The 21,364-nt window shown below is 41.2% G+C and overlaps 1 protein-coding gene across 7 annotated transcripts in view; it reads right to left on the bottom strand.

The window, feature by feature from the left end:
* slc6a9 (solute carrier family 6 member 9) overlaps positions 1-21,364 on the bottom strand; it is a 210,944-nt gene that overhangs the window by 29,729 nt on the left and 159,851 nt on the right. For 6 of the 7 annotated variants that reach the window (XM_078408429.1, XM_078408430.1, XM_078408433.1 and 3 more), the window contains 3 exons: positions 12,824-12,980; positions 4,967-5,098; positions 1,915-2,176 (listed from right to left, as the gene is read on the bottom strand). In XM_078408429.1, the coding sequence (XP_078264555.1) occupies positions 1,915-2,176; positions 4,967-5,098; positions 12,824-12,980 (551 nt within the window). Of the gene's footprint in view, positions 1-1,914; positions 2,177-4,966; positions 5,099-12,823; positions 12,981-18,918; positions 18,940-21,364 lie in introns of those variants that run through there. The other variant, XM_078408436.1, reaches the window with a different exon arrangement.

Raw genomic sequence — 21,364 nt, forward strand, 5'->3', positions numbered from 1 at the left:
TTATTTCATGGATAAAAATATGCACGGTAGCAGAGCATGTGGGGGGAGGGGGGGGATGAGGGTTGGTGGGAAAAGGCTGACTCATTCACCATTAATTAAGTCGCACAGCTTAGGTAGTGGATTTTACAATGTGCAGTAGAACACAACTTTGTGGTTATGTGTCATGATCTGCAGTCAATGTAATTGCTGTCATCGAACTTGTTAAAGAGTGTAAGAAGATAACTGCAGATGCTGGTACAAATCGAAGGTATTTATTCACAAAATGCTGGAGTAACTCAGCAGGTCAGGCAGCATCTCGGGAGAGAAGGAATGGGTGACGTTTCGGGTCGAGACCCTTCTTCAGACTAGAGTGTGCATGGTTTGCACATCACAAAAGAGGACAGAGTAGTTATTCCAGTAGTTACTTGCTGTCAAACCGTATTCTCGTCTCTGGAGCAAACCACAATGTGCTGGAGGAACTCTCCTGAGTTCTGATCTGAAACTGCCCATCCATTCCCTCCACATATGCTGCCTGACCCGCTGAGTTCCTCCAGTACATTGTGTTTTGCTCAAGGTTTTGGCATCCGCAGTTCCTTGTGTCTCCTTATCTCTGGAGACAGATTCACAAGGGCAGAAGAAAATATGAACAGGATTAGACTATCAGGCCTTTCAAGCCTGCCCCACTGTTTAATATGATCATGGCTAATCTATGGTGGCCTCATCTCCTCTTCTAAATAGTTTCTTCAAATCATTCTATTCCTCAATCTATCAAATCCATCTAACCTATCTACCTTTAATTTCCCAACTTCTACTATCTGCCAGAGCAGAGAATTCCAGAGATAACAGGGACTTGGGGACAAAAGATCCTCTGATAATACTATTGACTTTTACCGCAGTCTGACTCCCTGAAAATGCTTGACTTGTGACTAACTATTGCAAGAGTTTTCTCTGTCTCACTACATTGAACAACAATTTTGAGAGCAGAATGAATTAATAAAAATCTGCTTGGTACCTTGATTATTAAATAAAATTCCAGGATAGAATTAAAACTGCAGCCAGGAAGATCTGTGTTTAAATCATATTTGATTTTGTTTGATCCTGTGTCAATGTTAGCTGAGAGCAGTGATCTGTGTTTAAATCATGGCTTTGTTTTGTTTAATCTTGCGTCGGTGTTAGCTAAAAGCAACGAATTGCAAAGATATTATTGTTAGACTCAATTCCCTAAGTCCACGAAGGGAGGAAAAAATGTGATTAGCCTTCTGTCATTCTGCCTGAAAATCTGCAGCTCCTTCACCATATCCCCAACCTCAACATTGCAGCCGTTTGCAAGAAGGAGCGGAAATGAACGGTTTAGATCTTAACGGTCTCGGAAAAGTTTGCTAAGGACCGGCAGATACAGAGTCCTGGTTGGACCTGTGCCCTGGATCCCTGACTATTCAAGAGGGTTTTCCTTCTGAGTGGAAATAATATCATTTAAAATGTGGGACAGCAAAACCTCCCACAATGTGCATCCCCTCGCTACCCACCCACCACTGCAATTCCGGTTAAGAGTACTATTTAATTAGACTCAATGACGGTGGATCCTCTGGATACACCATATATATAGCCCTGGAGATCCTCTGGATATACCATATATATATATATATAGCCCTGAATGAGATGAATGAAAAACTCTCCAGGACCCTTGGAAACCCATCAGAATCTGAGGTGGAGCTGCCCCGTTGGTCACACGTGGTTCAAAAGATTCCCTCTCTAAATATAGAGGCTTCCGCAGTTGGCTTTCAGTGTAGAGGTGAGGTCACGACAGACTGTACAGATGATGTTTGATGAATTGGATTTAGGAGAAAACAGAATATGAAGAGACAAACAGTAATACAACATGGTCCATATTGTCCATATCAGTGCAACACTCTTAAATGGGAAGGCTGCTCTTACTTCCAGTACTCCTCACTAGGACTGGTCCTCTTTGCAGTTTGGTTCAGCAACATGGAGATGTTTTGTGATAGCTCAGTGAAGTTGGTCGTTCGGTTGGGATTCAGCATGCTGCTGCAATCTTCGCTGTTCCAGATATTATTGCAGTATGTCCACGGTAGAACTGAAGTCATGGAGGCGAAGAAGTAGTAGAAGGAGATGCAAATGACCACATTGTAGTAGATTCCAATGTAGGAGGACACGACCATCATCCCATACCCGACTCCTGTTCACGGCAATGGGGGATAGAAGTCAAACAATTCCATTTTACACGGCTGTCTTGCTTCATGTTTTAATTAGGCAATGTTATCCTTACTGAGACAAAAGATTTTAATGCTTGGAAAATATAAGCAAAATGGGAGCATACAACCACTTCTCCCCCCCCGGTCAGATATTTCTACCTTTGCAAATCCCGATGGGTAATAATATTGTAATGTCTATTTATAACAAGTGTAAATTTTACATTTGCCACAAATGGCATGGAGGGAATCTTCGCCCTCGAGTCCTTTGGAATGAGAGTGCCATCGCTAGTATCATGGTTTTGAATTGTGGAGGTTCAGATGTGTGGGCTTTGAAGGCAAAAAGAAAATTATGTCGTTCCCATGACAATTTCCATGCAATGTCAAAGGGAAGGTTTAACAGACATTACATGATCAAAGAGAAACTAAATATATAACAAAACAAGGCCGTAATAAACTAAGGAACAGTCTGAGAAGAAAATCAGGAGTAGCAGCAAACATCGTGCAACAAGATCAGAGTATTTTCTAAATGCTCATAAATTAAAATAACCATTAAATGGGCCTTGGGGTGGAGGTTGGCACACAGCAATTCCTGAAGCAGGAGCTTTACCCAAGGAAGATGGAGATGGAGAGGTGTGGAATTAACTTTTCTCGAGTCCCACCTAGCCAGTTAGCCAGATGTTACTGTGTGCAGGATTTAAAACAGGAGCTATAGAGGCACAATTCAGTATCATTGAGAGCCTAAGGGGATGGGTCCTACCCTCAGGTAATGGAGTCATAGAGCATAGAAACAGGCCCTTGGGCCCGTTGAGTCCACACCAAACATACACCTGCATTGATCCTGTTGTATTTTCCCCATATTCCCACCAGATTCTACCAGTTCACCTACACACTAGGGGCCTACACACCAGTTCACCTACACCTACGGTGGCCAACTAACCTACTAACCCACACATCTTTGGAACATGGGGGAAACTGGAGTTGCTGTAGAAACGCATGCCATCACAGGACATATGTATTAGATCCATATCGACAACATCAGAAGTCAAGATGGAACTTGGGTCACTGGAGCTGTGAGGCAGTAGCTCTGCTAGCTGTGCCACTGGACTGTGGAAACTGGGAAACACAAGAAATAGAAGCAAGGTGAAGCTATATCATCCTTGACTCTGTTTAGTAAAATCATGGTAATTTGACTCTTGACCTCTACTTTCCTGCCTGTTCCCCCTGACTCTGGATCCCCTCGGACAATCGCAATGTTCTATATATTTAACTCTTTTTTAGTTTAGTTTGGAGATACAGTGTGGAAATAGGCCCTTCGGCCCTCTGAGTCCACGCCGATCAGCGATCCCCATATGCTAAGTCTTTGGAGTGTGGGAGAAAACTGGAGCAGCCAGAGAAAACCCATGAGGTCACGGGGAGAATGTACAAACTCTGTACAGACAGCAGCCGTAGCCAGGATTGAACCCGGGTCTCTGGCGCCGTCAGGCAACAACTCTACCGCTGTGCCACCACACTGCCCTATGCTCCCCCCATGTTCCAATGTAACTCTGCCGGTCCCATTGCTCAATGCACCCAGGTTTCCCCGTGGACTTCGACATCCTCAGGATTTACCCTCGAGTGAAATGCATGCAGGCTGCTACTGTTACAGTTACAGTTATAGTTAGTCCTTATCTGCCTGCGGAGGAGCCTCATCCAGTTTTGTAGCGTGGTGCTGAATGGGGAAGGCATAGTCTCAGGCAGTTAAACATGGTGGTTGAGTGCCTACCAGCAAATTTCTCATGGTGTACAAACAAGGGAAAAAGGTTCTGGTGGTTAGTATTGACATTCAAAATCAACCCTGTCTTTACTTTTCCTGGTGAGTCAGTAAATATGGTCACGCAACACCTCCCAAATGAACACAAAACTCTTGAGAAGTTCAGACATTGGATTTGTAACCATCTGGAATAATTTGCTTTTCATGAATCATTCTTATATATATTACTCCCAGTCGAGTGCATGAGGTAACAAACATCCAACAAATCTGAAGAAGGGTCTCCTTCTATCCAGAGATGCTGCCTGAGTTCCTCTAGCATTTTGTGCTTATTTTCGGTGTAAACCAGCACCTGCAGTTCCTTCCTACACAATCCAACAAATCATTATGGGAAATAGCTCGAGTACTGGTAAAGTCGTTTACAAGTGATTGTGACACAACTTGTCACCAGTCTCGTGAAATTAATATTCTACTCCAAGCTCTGTCACAATAATGGGTTACCAGGATGACATAGGAAATGATTCAAGGATGTCCTCAAAGTCTCCTGCAAACGGCCTAACAATACCGGTGGTGGGAATCCCTGCCCCATCAAAATGCAGCCGGGGCATTCGGGATGGCATGAAGTCTCTCTGTTCGGAGAATGTGGAAGCCAAGCTAAAATGGGTGACCTTCCATACTAACCCCTGCTCTCCTGTCCCACCAATGGTTTACATCAGCCACCTCGGAACACAAGAACTAGAGTGGCAGCATGTTATCCGCAACCCCCAGGAACTGCTGACATAGGAATTTTGCAAGTCCATGATTCCATAAAAGTGCTACAGGTATTGCTTTCTGCTACAGAAGAAATTTTCCCTCCAAGTGTTTAATTTGGTTTGTAGATACATGATTCTGTGCCTTTTGGGAAAGTCTGCAAATATCCTCTAAATACACATTCTTCTTTAACAGCACCCCCACCTCCAGCTTTCCTCTGCTGCTCATTCATTCTCTCAGTGCACGATCTGTTCAGGTTGGAAATTAACTTTCTTACCTTTGAACATCGGGTTAACCCTCCACACACCAAGGCAGCCTTGGCTGGTGAACTGCCCAAAGGAAAGCTCCAGAAAAAAAAGAGGAATACCACAGAAGACCAGCATGATGATATAGGGAAACAAAAAAGCACCTTTAAAAAAGAAGATTCAGCATTACATATATTACAGTCAGATTCCGAGAACAACTTGCAGGAAAGTTCCTTTAGTCATAAATGCAAACGTATAGAAGCTGAACTATACAACATGGATGTCCAGATCATATGAAGGCAATGATGAACATCAAGGTAGGATGGTACATCTCCAAAATAACACAAAACTGTTGAGAAGTCCAGACACTGGATTTGTAACTTATATTTCAAATTATATTTCAACATTTTTATTGTTTAATGTATCAAATGAAGAGTAATGTGTCAAATAAAATCATAAATGGATGTGCAAGCCAGAGAGGTGCTACATGCATAACTAAATCTAAATTAATACCATGTCAGCATCTGATGGCCAATGTTGTATACATGTGAGTGAAGCTTTGGCTGAAATAAAGCAAATCAATATGGCAACTAATTTGTTATTAACATTTATCTGCTATCCAGCCTCACATTGCCCAATTTGTATGCTGCATTATAAGGTGTAGTGAATCAGGAGTGCATACCCAATTTTACACTTGGTATTCCACATCCTTTAGGTTCTGCAATACTAATAAAGTTCATCCTATTAAGTATTGATTCAATAAAAGTAGAACCAATATACATAAGAGAAAATAGTTCAGTATCCACTTTAGATTTCATAGTTAATATCAAGACATTTCAATGCAAATAGCTGGCTTGTTTTGATCTGGTACCTAATAAAATCTGTGCAAAATTATCCTGAGTAATATTGTTCATCAGCAAGATTGGCAGATAATAAACATTCTATATGCTCATGCACTCAGTTTTGACTTAGATCTTATAATTGTTTACCTAATAAATTCTAGTTACTGAATCAGTAATTCAGTCTACAAGTTGGGCATGTATTAACAAGAAATTGATTATATTTTTGTTTATCTCTACTCAGTTGTGAAACTGCAGAACAATGAAAGAATGATCAGGTCTTGTACACATTTTGAGTCTGATTCCTTTGCCACAGATTGCTTCATTAAGCAAGCAAAATGCCTGCAAATGTATCTAAATAATAGGCGTGGACTTTTTTCCTTCAAAAACCTTTTCCGAATGGCCATCATGGAGCAAAGGAACGATGTTTTACATTGGTCTGTCCATTCCGTGCTGTTGTATGGATTTTTAATGAATGGATGACATTTTCAATATATTATTCTTATGTTTCCATAATATTTTAACGTAAGTATCCCAAAAACAAAATCACTCCTTGAAAATGGATCATTTACAGGACTTCAGCTGAAGTGACCAAAGAGGGTGAATGAATAGGAATTTTGCACAATCAGCTTCTACTGAGTTCAGGGAGCCTCGTGACAGACAAAGACAAACTGAAAAACTCCATGGATCTCCATGGATGGTAACATTTGCACTGGGGACTCGTTTGCATTCAACACCAATATAACACTCAGCCTGGAAGAGATGCAAGGTTAAAGAAACAAGCATGTCAATGAGATTGTCAGGTCAACTCCCTTTAGTAGGGAAGCTTCTTCCATTGATTAGATTTAAACATGTTTACATTTTCTCTGCAAATCACACAAGTAGGTCTGTGTAAAGGGATATGTGCACTGATTTGTAAGAGAAAAGTGACAAGAGTACAGATGAGGACATGAATAAGAGATGTCAGAGGCAGAGAAGACCTTGGGAAGGACAGGTGCAAAATGCATTTAAAATTACACTTAAGGCCACTTGGGTTACCATTTCTTGAAATTCTCCTGGAGAGTAATTAAATTGTTTGCCGACTTCCTTTTTATCTATATGGTTTTCATGTTATTTCCCATCCATAAAATTGCCTTATGACAATACCATAGGAGCTATATTTTCACCATAGTTAAATTACATTTACAAAAATAATGGACTGACAACTGCAATTAACGGTGAATTTATTAGAATGCAAACTGCAAACGAAAAATATTCAGTAGCCAGCATAACATCGCTTTGGGAATATTAGTCATAAAGGTGGCATGTGAAAAATAGCAGAAACCTACAAAATAATGCCTAAATATTTTCAAAGAATGGTAAATGCACCATTTTACAGAGTATATTACACAAAGGCAAACTAATAGCTGGGCACATGTAACATAAAATGCTTCACTGAGAACAGACATTAAACAAAGGGAATGAAATCCACGTCTTGTATAGATTACATCTGTGTATTTATGAAATATTTTAGGAGAGAGATGGAAGAGGCGTGCTTACATATAATTCGCAATTTGTTGGAAAATGCAGCAGCCCCTGAGGATTGCAACTAGCAACAGTAATATCACTAGCTAAGAAATCTATGAAAACATATGCAGGAATTTGAAGACCAGTCATCTTTACTGGTTGAAAAACTAATGGAATCCCCCCCAAAAAAGAGAATGGAGAGCTATCTGGCAACCAAAATTATTAAGATGAATATACAGCACAGGTTAATTCAAGGGTAATACAGCAGATGTATTTTATTCTCCAGAGGTCTCTGATTAGTTGTTCCATAAGCAAATGAATGAATAGGGTCAGCTACTATGGAGTACGGATGGGTAAATAGTTAGCATCATTTCAGAATGCAGAGGGTAGGGATAGTGGGTTGTTAATTCAAGGTGACAGAAGGCCAAACATCGGGCTTCCATTGGGTCAATGCTGTTGCTCATAATTTATATTAATACGTTTGACTGAATTAAACATTATTTATAAATTTGCAAGCAACCCCAAGTTGCGGTGAAGGGGTTGGTCAATGCTGAGTAGGATAAGAACAAATTAAAGTGAGCGAATAATAATTGTTTGAAGAATGGACATATTTTGCACAAGAATGTCAACACTTATAAATGTGATGCAGAATACTTAAGAAAAGAAAATTGAACAAAGTAATAATTTTAATGGTGTGGCAGATACCCAAGATATCTCAGAGAATAACTACACAAATCACGAGAAGCAGATTAATAAGAGTGAAAAGCCGCAAGGAAAAAATGACAAACTATTTATTGAGTATTGTGTCAAATTTGCTTTGACCTTGGGTTCAGCGAATCTTGAGATTGCATAATTCTCGTTACCATATTGTAAATATTATGGGGAACGCAAAGAGATTCTGAGGATGGGACTAGAAACAGAGATAAAGTAACTGACCAAGAAAAGGCCTTTCTTTTCTTGAAAAGTAATGGCTAAGGAGTCAAGTGTAAAAAGTCAAGATTAAGCTGACATTGTTTCCCTGTGAAAGAGAGGGCAAAATCAGGATTGGACAGGCAGTAAGAACTCGTACAGTGGATCGAGATGAAACACCTTTACCCAACGTGGCAAGAATATGGAACTTGTTACCACAGAGGATAGTTGAGGCATTTAGAAGGAGTAAACAGCTATTTGGGAATACATGGTATTAGCAACTGAGACAGCTCCAAGAGATCTTAGTGATTGTCTGCAACCTTATCATTAGAAAGCTGGGCAAGAACATGAGGAAAATGAGATTTGAGGATTACTCTGATAGGCTTAGAAAAGGAAAGAGATGACATCAATATGGTTTGGTTAGGTCAAATGGCCTTCTTCTACCATTTATAATCTAGGTGATTCTATGGGTGAGTTAAATGCATCACAGAAAATGGAATCTTGACTTAAGGTGTCCATGCAAGAGTTTGTGGTCCATATGAACCTCCTCCTAAATATACTTCATCAGAACCTTTATCCAATGCCTCTACTTCCTCCGAAGACTAAGGAAGTTTAACATGTCTCCAACAACCCTAACCAATTTCTACAAATGCACTGCAGAAAGCATCTATATCAGAATGCATCACGGCTTAGTTTGGCGACAACTCTGCTCAGGACCAGAAGAGATTGCAGAGAGTTGTGGATGCATCCCAGTCCATCGCACAGACCACCTTACCTCTCCCTCCCTTCCCCTAATTGACTCTGCCTCTGTTTCACACTGTCTTGGGAAACCAGTTAACACAATGAAGGATAACTGACATCCCGCTCCCCTTACCCTTTGGGCAGAAGATACAAAAGCATGAAAGAGTCAGGAACAGCTTCTTCCACGCTGATATCAGTCTACTGAACTGTCATTTCATAAGCTACGGATGCTGTCTTGATCTCTCAACCTACCTTATTTCAGCTCTTGTACTTTTTCCTGCACTTGCAATGTCTCTGTAGTTGTAACACTATAATGTAATACTATATTCTGCACTCTTGTATTTTTCTCTGCACTACCTGTTATACTTGTATATGGCTTGATTGTACTTGTGTAGAGTATGTTTTGTATATACATGGTAATATACTTAATGCAATATATCCAGCATATCCTTCTTTACTTTTCCTTCATGTGCTTAATCCACCCTTATCTCTTGAAACAATCTAAAATTGTTGTGTCAACTACTTTGCATGTTCTTTATATTCTTCAAGCAAAGAGTTTTCTCTTGAACACCCCATAAAGTTATTTGGTGACTATTTCATATTTATCTGCCCTAGATTGCCTTTCCTCCTAGTCAAAACATCTTCTCATCTACATTCATAATCTTAAACATCACTGGCTGGTTACACCTTGCTTTAGCTTTATGAGAAAAGTCAGCCTCTCTAGTCTAAACATCTTCTGACATCCAAGAATGTGTTATACAAAGAATTATAAAGACTTTATTTTAGTGTGAACATTAGGCATCTGAGAGTGTCACAAATGAGAACAAGGGCACTTGAGAATGTATCAAAATGAGAATAAATAATAAATACCTGAGAACATATTTTACAGAATTATAATCACACAATGTAACATAATGAGAATATCAGGCATGTTAGAAGATGTTAGACTGGCAAACATACAGTAAGAAAAACAGAAATTTTGAGGAAACAGAAGAAATGGCTTTATTGAAAATGATCAGAAAATAATACAATTGATAACGAGTTTAATCAGAATAACTGACAGTGGAGAATGTTAAATTGAGATTTAAAGTCAATGTTAATATGACACACAGATAAAATGCCATTTTGACATGGTGACACAGTAAGAAAAAAAGGACAGCAGAGAATTCAGCATAGACTTAGAGGAACAGACACTTCAGAATGTATTAGATTGAGAAAAACAGACTCTTGAGAATGTGACACATTGAGAACAAGAAATATCAGAAAATGTGACACTGGGAATACAACAACATTGAGCGCAACTGACATGTGAGAAAGTGATACACTGAATGGCAAACACCTGAGATTTGACAGACTTAGAATAATCGGCAGAGGATGACAAACATACAACGATGTATCTAAGAATATGGCAAAAACAACTGGCAATATAGCAAACTGAATGTATGATACAATGGAAATAACAAACATCGGAGGATATGACAACAAATAGAACAATTAGAACAACAAACATCGGAGAACATGACAACAAATAGAACAACAAATAGAACAACAAATAACCAAGAATGTCCCATGTTGAAAGTAACCTGACGATATAACATGTTGAGAATATGAAACAACGAGATGGACAGACAGAATAAAAGTGTGAAAGCTGAAAATAACAAATGCTTTGGAATGTTACACCCTGGGGATAATAGACTGAGAATGTCCTAGGTGGAGAATAACGGACTATTAGAGAATGATAACAACCTGAGAGTGTGGCAAATATTCAAATAATGAAAGACAGTGATAGACTGAGAACATAGCTCATGGATAACGCAATCTCACCAAAGATAACAGACATATTGCGAATAACAAACATATGAAAATGTCACAGCCTGAGAGTGATGCAGACGACTATACAATAATAGGGTTATACAATAATAAGAATGACATGAAAATGCAACACACTGAGAATAGCAAACACCTGTGAACAGTGCACTAGGAATAACAGACTGGGAGTTTAACACAGGATGGATAAGCTAGAGGTGACAATCTGACACAATGGAAATGACATTGAGAATGGGACACACTACGTCTGACAGACTGAGACTGGTACACTGAGAACAGGAAATATAAGAAATGCATTGCGAATGTGACTCACTGAGAAAGATAACCTAAACTGTAAAAAAACGTTGTATTTCCAGTCTGTATTTCCAAAAAAACCCTTATGTATTCATTTGCCATTTATACAAAGGAGTCAGCCATTCCTGAAAGGAAAGTCAACTAATAGTCTGTGTAATTCTGCTGAGGTGCAATAACCGACTTGATACCGGCACGATAGCGCAGCGGTAGAGTTGCTGCTTTACAGCGAATGCAGCGCCGGAGACACAGGTTCGATCCTGACTACGGGTGCTGCACTGTAAGGAGTTTGTACGTTCTCCCCGTGACCTGCGTGGGTTTTCTCCGAGATCTTCGGTTTCCTCCCACACTCCAAAGACGTACAGGTATGTAGGTTAATTGGCTGGGTAAATGTAAAAATTGTCCCTAGTGGGTGTAGGATAGTGTTAATGTACGGGGATCACTGGGCGGCACGGACTTGGAGGGCCGAAAAGGCCTGTTTCCGGCTGTAGATATATGATATGATATATGATATGGTTTTGTAAGTGAGGAAGGGACTGTAGAGATTGAACACTACCTGTTGTACCTGTGTATGGCTTGATTGTACTTATGTATAGTATGATTTCTACATACATGGCAATAATATACCTATACAAATATATCCAGCATATCCTTCTTTACTTTTCCCTCATGTGCTTATCTCCTGAAAAAATCTATATTTGTTATGTCAACTACATTGCATGTTCTTTTTATTCTTCAAGTGAAGAGATTTCTCTTAAACACTCCGTATGGTTATTTGGTGAGTATTTTATATTTATCAGCCCTTGTTTGCCTTTCCTACTAGTCAAAACATCATCTACATTCATAATCTTAAATATCATTGGCAGCTTTAACTCTACGAGAAAAGTCTCAGCATCTCTAGTCTAAGAAAAGAGAATTCCTGACATTCAAGGAATTTAGAAGGATGAGGGGGGATCTTATTGAAACATATAAAATAATTAGGGGATTGGACACATTAGAGGCAGGAAACATGTTCCCAATGTTGGGGGAGTCCAGAACAAGGGGCCACAGTTTAAGAATAAGGGGTAGGCCATTTAGAACGGAGATGAGGAAGAACTTTTTCAGTCAGAGAGTGGTGAAGGTGTGGAATTCTCTGCCTCAGAAGGCAGTGGAGGCCAGTTCGTTGGATGCTTTCAAGAGAGAGCTGGATAGAGCTCTTAAGGATAGCGGAGTGAGGGGGTATGGGGAGAAGGCAGGAACGGGGTACTGATTGAGAGTGATCAGCCATGATCGCATTGAATGGCGGTGCTGGCTCGAAGGGCTGAATGGCCTACTCCTGCACCTATTGTCTATTGTCTATTGTCTATTGTGTTACATGCAGAACATGTTGAATTCCAAAGACCTATTTGACGCCTTTGACACACTTACCACTCAAGAACTCTCCTATTTCCTACTTCACTCTCCTATTTGCCCCTCAGATTTGGGCATATTCATAACCCCAAAAATCTTTGATGAAAGTGCTATAGTAGCTCATACTAAATACATTGTACAACAGATACATGTATGTGCACCAATACAGACACACAAATCAAAACATGCAAACACCCACTCAAACCAGCAAACAAAAATGCCAAATCTACTCACACCACTCACACATATATTTAAACAAGCACGTTCACACACACACACACACATCAATGGATGCATGCAAATGCTCAACAATGTCTTAACACACATTCACATAGGCTTAAAAATGAACATATGCTTATACAGAAAAATTACTGAAATTCTACGTACCTCCGCCATTTCTATAGCACAGATATGGGAACCTCCAGACATTTCCAAGACCTACAGCGTATCCAACACTAGTGAGGATGAACTCTATTTGATTGGACCAGTTCCCACGTTTCAAATTTTCATCTTTCTTCACCATCTCACCTGGAATAGCACCATTCTGCAAAACGTTCAAAGAAAACCATCAGTGCCCAAGGAACTCAGCCCAGTTACATTACATAGCACTTGCCTTCTAATCGTAACCTTATTCCAATTTTAACATGCTTACTTTCTTCTTTCACATTGGCTTTCTCTCCCGTGTGCCAATTTCCCCTGGCAAGAGTCTTTGACCATTGGCACTCAACGGCCATTAGGCGAACAAAATGGGCAGATGGTTAGTTGGGAATATATGGTATCAGCTGGAGAAAAAACTGAATGTGGTATTAGAGATCAGCTGCAACCTTTCCTCTCTAATTCGCTTCTTTTCATTTAGAGAAACTACCTAAGACCTTCTGAGGCCAAGGCAAGTCATAGCTAGTTTTCCACGGTAGTCTCTTACACAGCTTCATTGTGTAACCAAAAATCATAGAGTCATTGTGTCATAGAGTGATACAGTGTGGCAACAGGCCCTTCGGCCCAACTTGCTCACACCGGCCAACAATGTCCCAGCTACATGAGTCCCACTTGCCTGCGCTTGGTCCACATCCCTCCTAAACTGTCCTATCCATGTACCTGTCTAACTGTTTCTTAAACGATGGGATAGTCCCAGTCTCAACTACCTCCTCTGGCAGCTTGTTCCATACACCCACCACTCTTTGCGTGAAAACATTACCCCTCGGATTCCCATGAAATCTTTTCCCCTTCAACTTGAACCTTTGTCCTCTGGTCCTCAATTCCCCTACTCTGGGCAAGAGACTGTGCATCTACCCAATCTATTCCTCTCATGATTTTGTACACCTCTATAAGATCCACCCTCATCCTCCTGCGCTCCATGGAATAGAGACCCAGCCTACTCAACCTCCCCCGATAGCTCACACCCTCTAGTCCTGGCAACATCCTCGTAAATCTTTTCTGAACCCTTTCAAGCTTGACAATATCTTTCTTATAACATGGTGCCCAGAACTGAACACAATATTCTAAATGCGGTCTCACCAACGTCTTATGCAACATGACCTCCCAACTTCTATACTCAATACTTTAACTGATGAAGGCCAAAGTGCCAAAAGCCTTTTTGACCACCTTATTTACCTGCGACTTGACCTTCAAGGAACCATGCACCTGTACTCCTAGATCCTTCTGCTCTACAGCACTACCCAGAGACCTACCATTTACTGTGTAGGTCCTGCCCTTGTTCGACATCCCAAAATGCAACACTTCACACCTCTCTGTATTAAATTCCATCAACCATTCCTCCACCCACCTGGCCAATCGATCCACATCCTGCTGCAATCTTTCACAACCATCTTCACTATCATGCTGAACAAAACAGTACTATTAAATTAACACAGGTCTTCCAGTATCTCTGTGGACAGTGGACCTACAGAGTGTGAGGATCTACTGTGCAAATAAGAAGACTCATTCTGTATATCTCTGTGTCTGAAGTGGCTGAGGGGAAGTCCCCTCATTAACTTTAACATTAAGTTTGTCTCTCTCTTTCCACATTTGCGCTCTGATCTGCTGAGTAACCCTGACCCTTTTTTCTTTATTCCACAATTGACTTGAGGGCAGCACGGTGGCGCAGTGGTAGAGAAGCTGTCTTACAGCGCCTGAGACCCGGGTTCGACCCTGACCATGGGTGTTGTCTGTATGGAGTTTGTATGTTCTCCCCATGACCTGCATGGATTTTCTCCGGGTGCTCCGGTTTCCTCACACACTCCAAAGATGTACAGGTTTGTAGGTTAATTGGCTTCGGTAAAATGGTAAATTGTCTCTAGTGTGTTTAGGATAGTGTTAGTCTGTGGGGATTGCTGGTCGACGTGGACTCAAAGGGCCTGTTTCCGCGTTGTATCACTAAACAAAACTGAACTAAACTAAGACTTTAGTGTTTCCCGAGTTAAAATGTCAAAACATTGTTTAACACCTGATTGTCCCAACTGGCTTTTGCTAGAAATGTGCTGGCTGGACACTGCACTACACAGCCCTGGAGAGTTGAATAGTCTAACAACCATTTCCCTCTCGGTTTATGTTAGCAGATAACCTGTTGACTGACATATTAGAGAGATGCCGGCACATCTCATTTATCTGGCAGTGCCTTGGAGAGAAAAATAACTGTCCAATAAACAAAGCTGATGACAACTTATAAAATAACAGGGTTTGTGTCCTTGTAATCTCCAATCAGTAGAACCAAAATATTCTTTGTTATTTTTTGTAGGACAATGTAGCCTCTTGTTGGAGTGTCAACGTCAATGACTCAGTGTTTTGATTTTGATCAGAGCGCATGGAATCTAATTCCAGCCAAAGGAGAAACACATGAGATTTTGCAGCTGAGATAGCGAATTAGGTTGTTACAAACAATTCCACAGTTCTGCCACAGTCTATTTAGTATTGTGCATATAACCACTGTTCTCGGCAGCCAGTTTTTACAATCACAAATGGAACCACTCCCAACACATTAGTTGTTCAGTTTTCATGGACTTAACTACTTACCTCCTGAAAATTATGACCAGAATTTAGCAATGCCACTGCACCATCACACACAGATCGCATTAAATCACTATTTGCCTACTATTCTTTCTCGTGCTTCAGGCTCCATCCCAGCACAAGAAGAAAGTTTATAGAGGCCTGCCCCAATGTTTTGGATTGCTTCATGTAATTAAATACTTCGACTAGCAAGTGCCTTGGCATTTGCTTGCAAAACGTCAGCCTGCTCCTGATATGATGGATAAGAATGACTGGGAATTGCTGGGGTTGGAAGCTCATCAAATCTTTTTATTTTAAAAGAAGATCATCAACTCATGAACGTCGCACTTTGGTCTTCCCAAAACCTATTGGCTTTCCATTGTAACTAGGCATCCTGTAGTCAATGCTGCCAACTGGTATATTCCAGAGTGCAGGAGTGCATTCTGAGGGACGCACTGAAGTGCAGTGCAGCCACAAAGGCTCTGTGGGGAAGAATCATAGAAGAGGGCCCTGCCACCATTAGACAACGAGGACTAGGCCTTGTGTAATAGCATCTCAAGCACCATGGTTGTACTGCTTATGAACGAAACATGTGTGGTGCTGACACGTTGTAAGAGAATGTACTGAATTGATGGTACAATGAATGTAGGAAAAGACATGTCCCAATTGAATTTATTGTATATTTTATGTATCAACCATATGTTTGAAATTAAAAGTCCTTCATGCTCCAGTTAAAATACATGAGAAAGTGGAATACAAGATGCACTTAACGCACTAACACAAAGTACACATTGTATAGAAAACAACAAGAGAAAATAAAGAGTTATTGATGTATGCCAGTGAGTTTTAAGAAAACTGAACAGGTACTGTTGGAAACCAATCTCCATTTCGGTTTGGCATTCATCAGTTGGTCAGTGTCATTATCCGTAGTTTTATTGCAGTTGTACAGAGAGTGTGGCTGGACAGGCATCAGGAAGCTCCTGACGTGGAATGTCATCTCTCATTAAAAATGGCTTAGAGCTCTCTTTGTACATCCATTCTGTGATTCATTGAGTGTGAAATATAATCAATCAGATTTGCCTTCTGACAACCATCAGGTTCTTGAACTAACCTATACAACCCTAATCATACCTCAGCAAAAGAACACTATGTACTACCCCAGGCTTTTAATTGTCTTTTGGCAAAGGTTTTTTTGTTTTGCACTGTCTCTTCGTTTCATTTTATGTATAATTTTTTAATTCTGTGCTTGACTGAGCCTACCAGGAAACCAGGGCACCTGGAGAAAACCCACGTGGTCAAAGGGAGAATGTACAAACTCCACATGGACAGCGCCCGTACTCAGGATCGAACTCGGGTCTCTGGCGCTGTGAGGCGGCAGCTCTAGCCCTGCACAACTGTGCTGTCCCGTCTCAGATCCTCCTCCCACAGTTCAGTGAAGAATCGATACTTCAGCAAAGGGCAGGAGAATGATGGGGTCCACAGCACTATTTATAGCAAAGTATTAATAGGTCCAGGATATGAAAAAAATTGGTGAGAACACGGATCTCTCTCAAAGAACAGTTTGCGACACTCCAGAGCAAAAGCATAGAAGATAATCCTGAAATATAATACTGAATACACAGCATACAATGCAGAGAATAAGAATAATAGGATTCCTGGCATTAGTTTCCAGCCAAACCTGCAGCAAGGGTGATTAATATATCTGAACATAATATTACCATTCTAATTATGGACTGAAAGGACCAAAATACTCCACCTGCAAACCCAAACCCAGCTATTCGGTGCCAATGTTACTGTACTTCATTGAGGTCTGGATCCGATCCCTCATTCTCTCACTATTTCAAAGTCAGATTAGTTGGTTTTGCAATCCTCTAAAAACTGGACATTTTTGCATCAAATTGCTGCCAACATGTTCTAAGGCAGATAGGGCAGAACTAAAAACACTCAGAATTTTAGAGTGTCTACTCATCGTCTGAATGAGCACAAAGAGAGGAACCCTAGAAGATTAATTGTGAGCACAAGCAAAATAGCTGGCACCAGAGACTGCAAAACCTATCCCACTTGCAGTCATAACAATCTACATGCAATGAAGAAATAGAAATTCATTGGTAAGACTTGCACTTCATTATTAGTCAGAATGTTGCATGGTACAGAATCAGATATCTCATGAGGGCAAGCTATTGGTAAACTTAATAGTTCACAAGATACAAGGTAGTGTGCGCTACTGACCATGCATTGGAAGATAAAAGATCCTCCTTTACTCGGCTTAACAGTGTGCAGTATAAAAAATAAATTAGGAAACGTAGTCAGCAGAGGCGAATGCAGTTGTCTATAAACTAGACAGCGTAGCATTGCATTTCTGTGTATTTTGTAATATAATTGCAAAGAGACGGGAAAATTATTGACTAAATATATGTTCCATAAAGCTCACAGTTTAAGACTTGTACACTTATGTAGGCTACATGTGGACTTTGTGTAAGATAAGGATATAACTGAGTGACATATCCTTCTAAATAACACAAATATTTTCCCAAATAGCTACTTACCTCTGGCTGCATTCAAAACCCCCAAACAAAAGCATTAAATGGAAGTGTTTTTGAGGTTGGGGAACTACAAAGTGCTGGTGGCACCTAGAAAAGTTTCACTTTCCATATCTTTCAGATCAAGTATGCATTGTAACATAGAGACAAATATAAATTTATCCTGGGCAGTTAAAAAAAAAATCAGCAGCAAAATTTTAATAAAAGAAAATGTACCAATCGGGGGATTGGCACACAGCTGCTGACAAAGGCATGACTGTACTGTTCGTGTCAGCATATTATACAATCTGACCTAGTTAGTTTAGCCAACCTCTTGTCAATCCTCTCATCCTGGCTTTAACCTTGTCATTTAACATATCTTCAGAACAGTCGGTAACTACTGCTGCTTTTGTGTTTTGAAGTCGCATTTCCGAACTTTGCACAAAGTTCTTTGAAATAAACTTTGATTTTGTTGCTGTAAAGTTCGGTGTCGCTCACATAGTGCAGCAGCAGCATCAAGCCACCCACCGTGCTATTACCCGACCTACATTGTACTGGGGGGGAAGGAGAACCAATAGCTCTCCAGGTGCTGGAAAAAATACAACATTCCAGACACTTCTCCACAGTGCGTGAACACTTGGCATCCAGGAGGATTTTCTTTCTTGTATTTCAATCCATTGAAATCGTTTTCACATCTGATGTCAAAGTACTATTCTCCTTCAAGAACAAAGTAAAACCCACAAGACTTCATCGAGAAAAAAGCATCCTATCAAGACACACTCTATTCCAGGCACTTGCTTGCATTCAGCCAATATTTCACGCCGGCTGGATTTTTTAAAAACTTAAAACATTGAGGATTCACAATTTGACATATGTGGCTCCTGTAATCCGTAAAGATCGTGAGATGTGACCACTGCTCTTTGTTCTTATTGCCATAACATTTAAGGATAAGTTTCTAGAATCTCTGGAGTAGTCACCAACCTGTGTGGAAGACTCACAGAAGAAAAAACACCCTCCCTTTCTATCGATTCTTTTACTTTAAAAAAACGTTGTTTAATTTTGAAGGCTCTGCAACAGCATTTTAGAATGTGACACTGATACAAAAGGTGGCTTCTTCTTCTTGCTTTGAGGCAGCAGAAATTATGTAACGCCCTCCAGGCGCTGTATCCAGTGCAATGTGCTGTTGTCAAAGGCCGTGAGGTCTACCCCTCCACCAGGGGGACGGAGGACAGTGCAGTCGAAAATGACGTGCTGCGCTGTTTGCTGGTCTGCTCCACACACGCAGGCTGCTGATGAACGCAACCCCCAACGATGCATGTTGACATTGAACCGGCCGACCCCTGTGCGGAGCTGGTTCAGGGCGACCCACATTTTGCGGGGCATGTCCGAGCCGGGTGGGGCTGTGGTGTTCGTTGCGACAGTGAATTGAGGAGGTCGCGATGTCTGTTCCCAGCTGGTTCTCCATGCTCCTAGTATGTTGAAACCGGAGCCACAGAGGGTCGCTGCATGACGGGAGAAAGGGCGACGGGACGACAGGCGTTGAGGTCCCAGTTGCTGTGAATCCTGGGCGAGGTGGTGCAAAGGATGTTTGGTGTCCGATGGGGCCTTGTACACCAGCCTATGAGTGAAGAACTCTCTGCGAATTTCTCCACACAATAAATTCTTCACATTAAAACAGCAGGACCTTTTAAGTTATAACTTTAAATAAACATGTGTGTGTGTTCTTCCTCTCAGTATTGCTTTATATTTTAAAGAAATTGCCACATTTTGAATGCCAGAGGGTCACGCTGTAATTCCACCCTGTCCCAGTGGTGTCACCACAGATCATCAATGGCAGGAAATCTTAATTACATAATGAGAGGTTTACAGAAACTGGATTAGATGACCACATGCACTCTGTACGCAGGGTCATTCCCATATTGACCTGTCCATCTGCAGCCTCCTTCACTGCCCGAGTGAAGCCACGTGCAGAAGGGTTGCACCTCAAATTCTGCTTGGGTAGCCTACAACAGAGGCCAATTCTCTGAATGCATTCAAGAGAGAGCTGGATAGAGCTCTTAAGGATAGTGGAGTCAGGGGGTATGGGGAGAAGGCAGGAACGGGGCACTGATTGAGAATGATCAGCCATGATCACATTGAATGGCGGTGCTGGCTCGAAGGGCCGAATGGCCTCCTCCTGCACCTATTGTCTAATGTCTAACCCAATGGCATGATTATTCAATTCTCCAGTTTCAGGAAACTCACTCCCCTACCTTTTCATTTACGCACCTCCCCGACTCCCCCACCCTATTCACATATTTCTTTCCACTCCCCCCACCCAAGTCACCGAGTGCCTTTCTCTTCATCAACTCGCTCATCACCCACAACTCCCAAGTCTGAGTCTCACATTTTTCTTCCCTTTCCTGTTCCCTTTGAGCCGCCATCCCTTCCTTCTGGTTCAACATTTCAGATCCCAGCATCCTTTCTTATCAAATTCCACAATTTACACCTTTTTGTCCTCCACTTAACACCCCCAGTCTTGGTTCCTATCTCCACCCTTTTGTCCCCCATCTGATTCACCTGATAATCAAGCTCTCCTTGTCTGGATCCATTAATCTCTTGCCAGCTCTTGCCCCACCACCGTCTTCTCACCTCTTCCTACTAGCTATCTGTGTTGGGACTTCTGTTGTTTGTGATGTGTATAAATAATTTGGACATAAATGTAGGAAAAAAACCTGCAGATGCTGGTTTAAATCGAAGGTAGACACAAAATGCTGGAGTAACTCAACGGGTCAGGCAGCATCTCTGGAGAGAAGGAATGGGCTGAGACCCTTCTTCAGACTTAAGTCTCGACCCGAAACATCACCCATTCCTTCTCTCCAGAGATGCTGCCTGACCCGTTGAGTTACTCCAGCATTTTGTGTCTACCCTGGACATAAATGTAGGTGGGTTGTTTAGCAAGTTTGAAAATGTCACCGAAATTGGTGAAGCTGCAAATGCTGAGAAAGACTGTCAAAGGATACTGTGGGATATAGATCAGCTCTAGATATGGGTGGAGAAATGGCAGAAGGAACCGAGTCCAAGCAAGTGTGAGGTGTTGCATTTTAGGTGGTTGAATGTAAGGAGAAAGTATTCAATTAATTGCAAGACCCTTAACAACATTGATGTACAGAGTGATTTTGGGATCCAAGTCCGTAGCTCGTAGAAAGTGGCGACACAAGCAGATAGAGTGGTAAAGAAGGGATATAGTATGCTTGCCTTCATCATTAAGGTCATTGAGAATACGTCGGGAAGTTATGTTGTAGCCTTACAAAACATTGGTTCGGCTACATTTGGTATGTTGTGTGCAGTTATGCATGACATGAAGGATGTGATGGCTCTGAAGAGGTTTACCTGAATGCTGTCCATATTGGACAGTGTTAGCTGTGAGGAGAAGTTGGACAAACTT

Source organism: Rhinoraja longicauda, chromosome 11, assembly GCF_053455715.1.
Source record: "Rhinoraja longicauda isolate Sanriku21f chromosome 11, sRhiLon1.1, whole genome shotgun sequence".
NCBI classification, from domain to species: domain Eukaryota; kingdom Metazoa; phylum Chordata; class Chondrichthyes; order Rajiformes; family Arhynchobatidae; genus Rhinoraja; species Rhinoraja longicauda.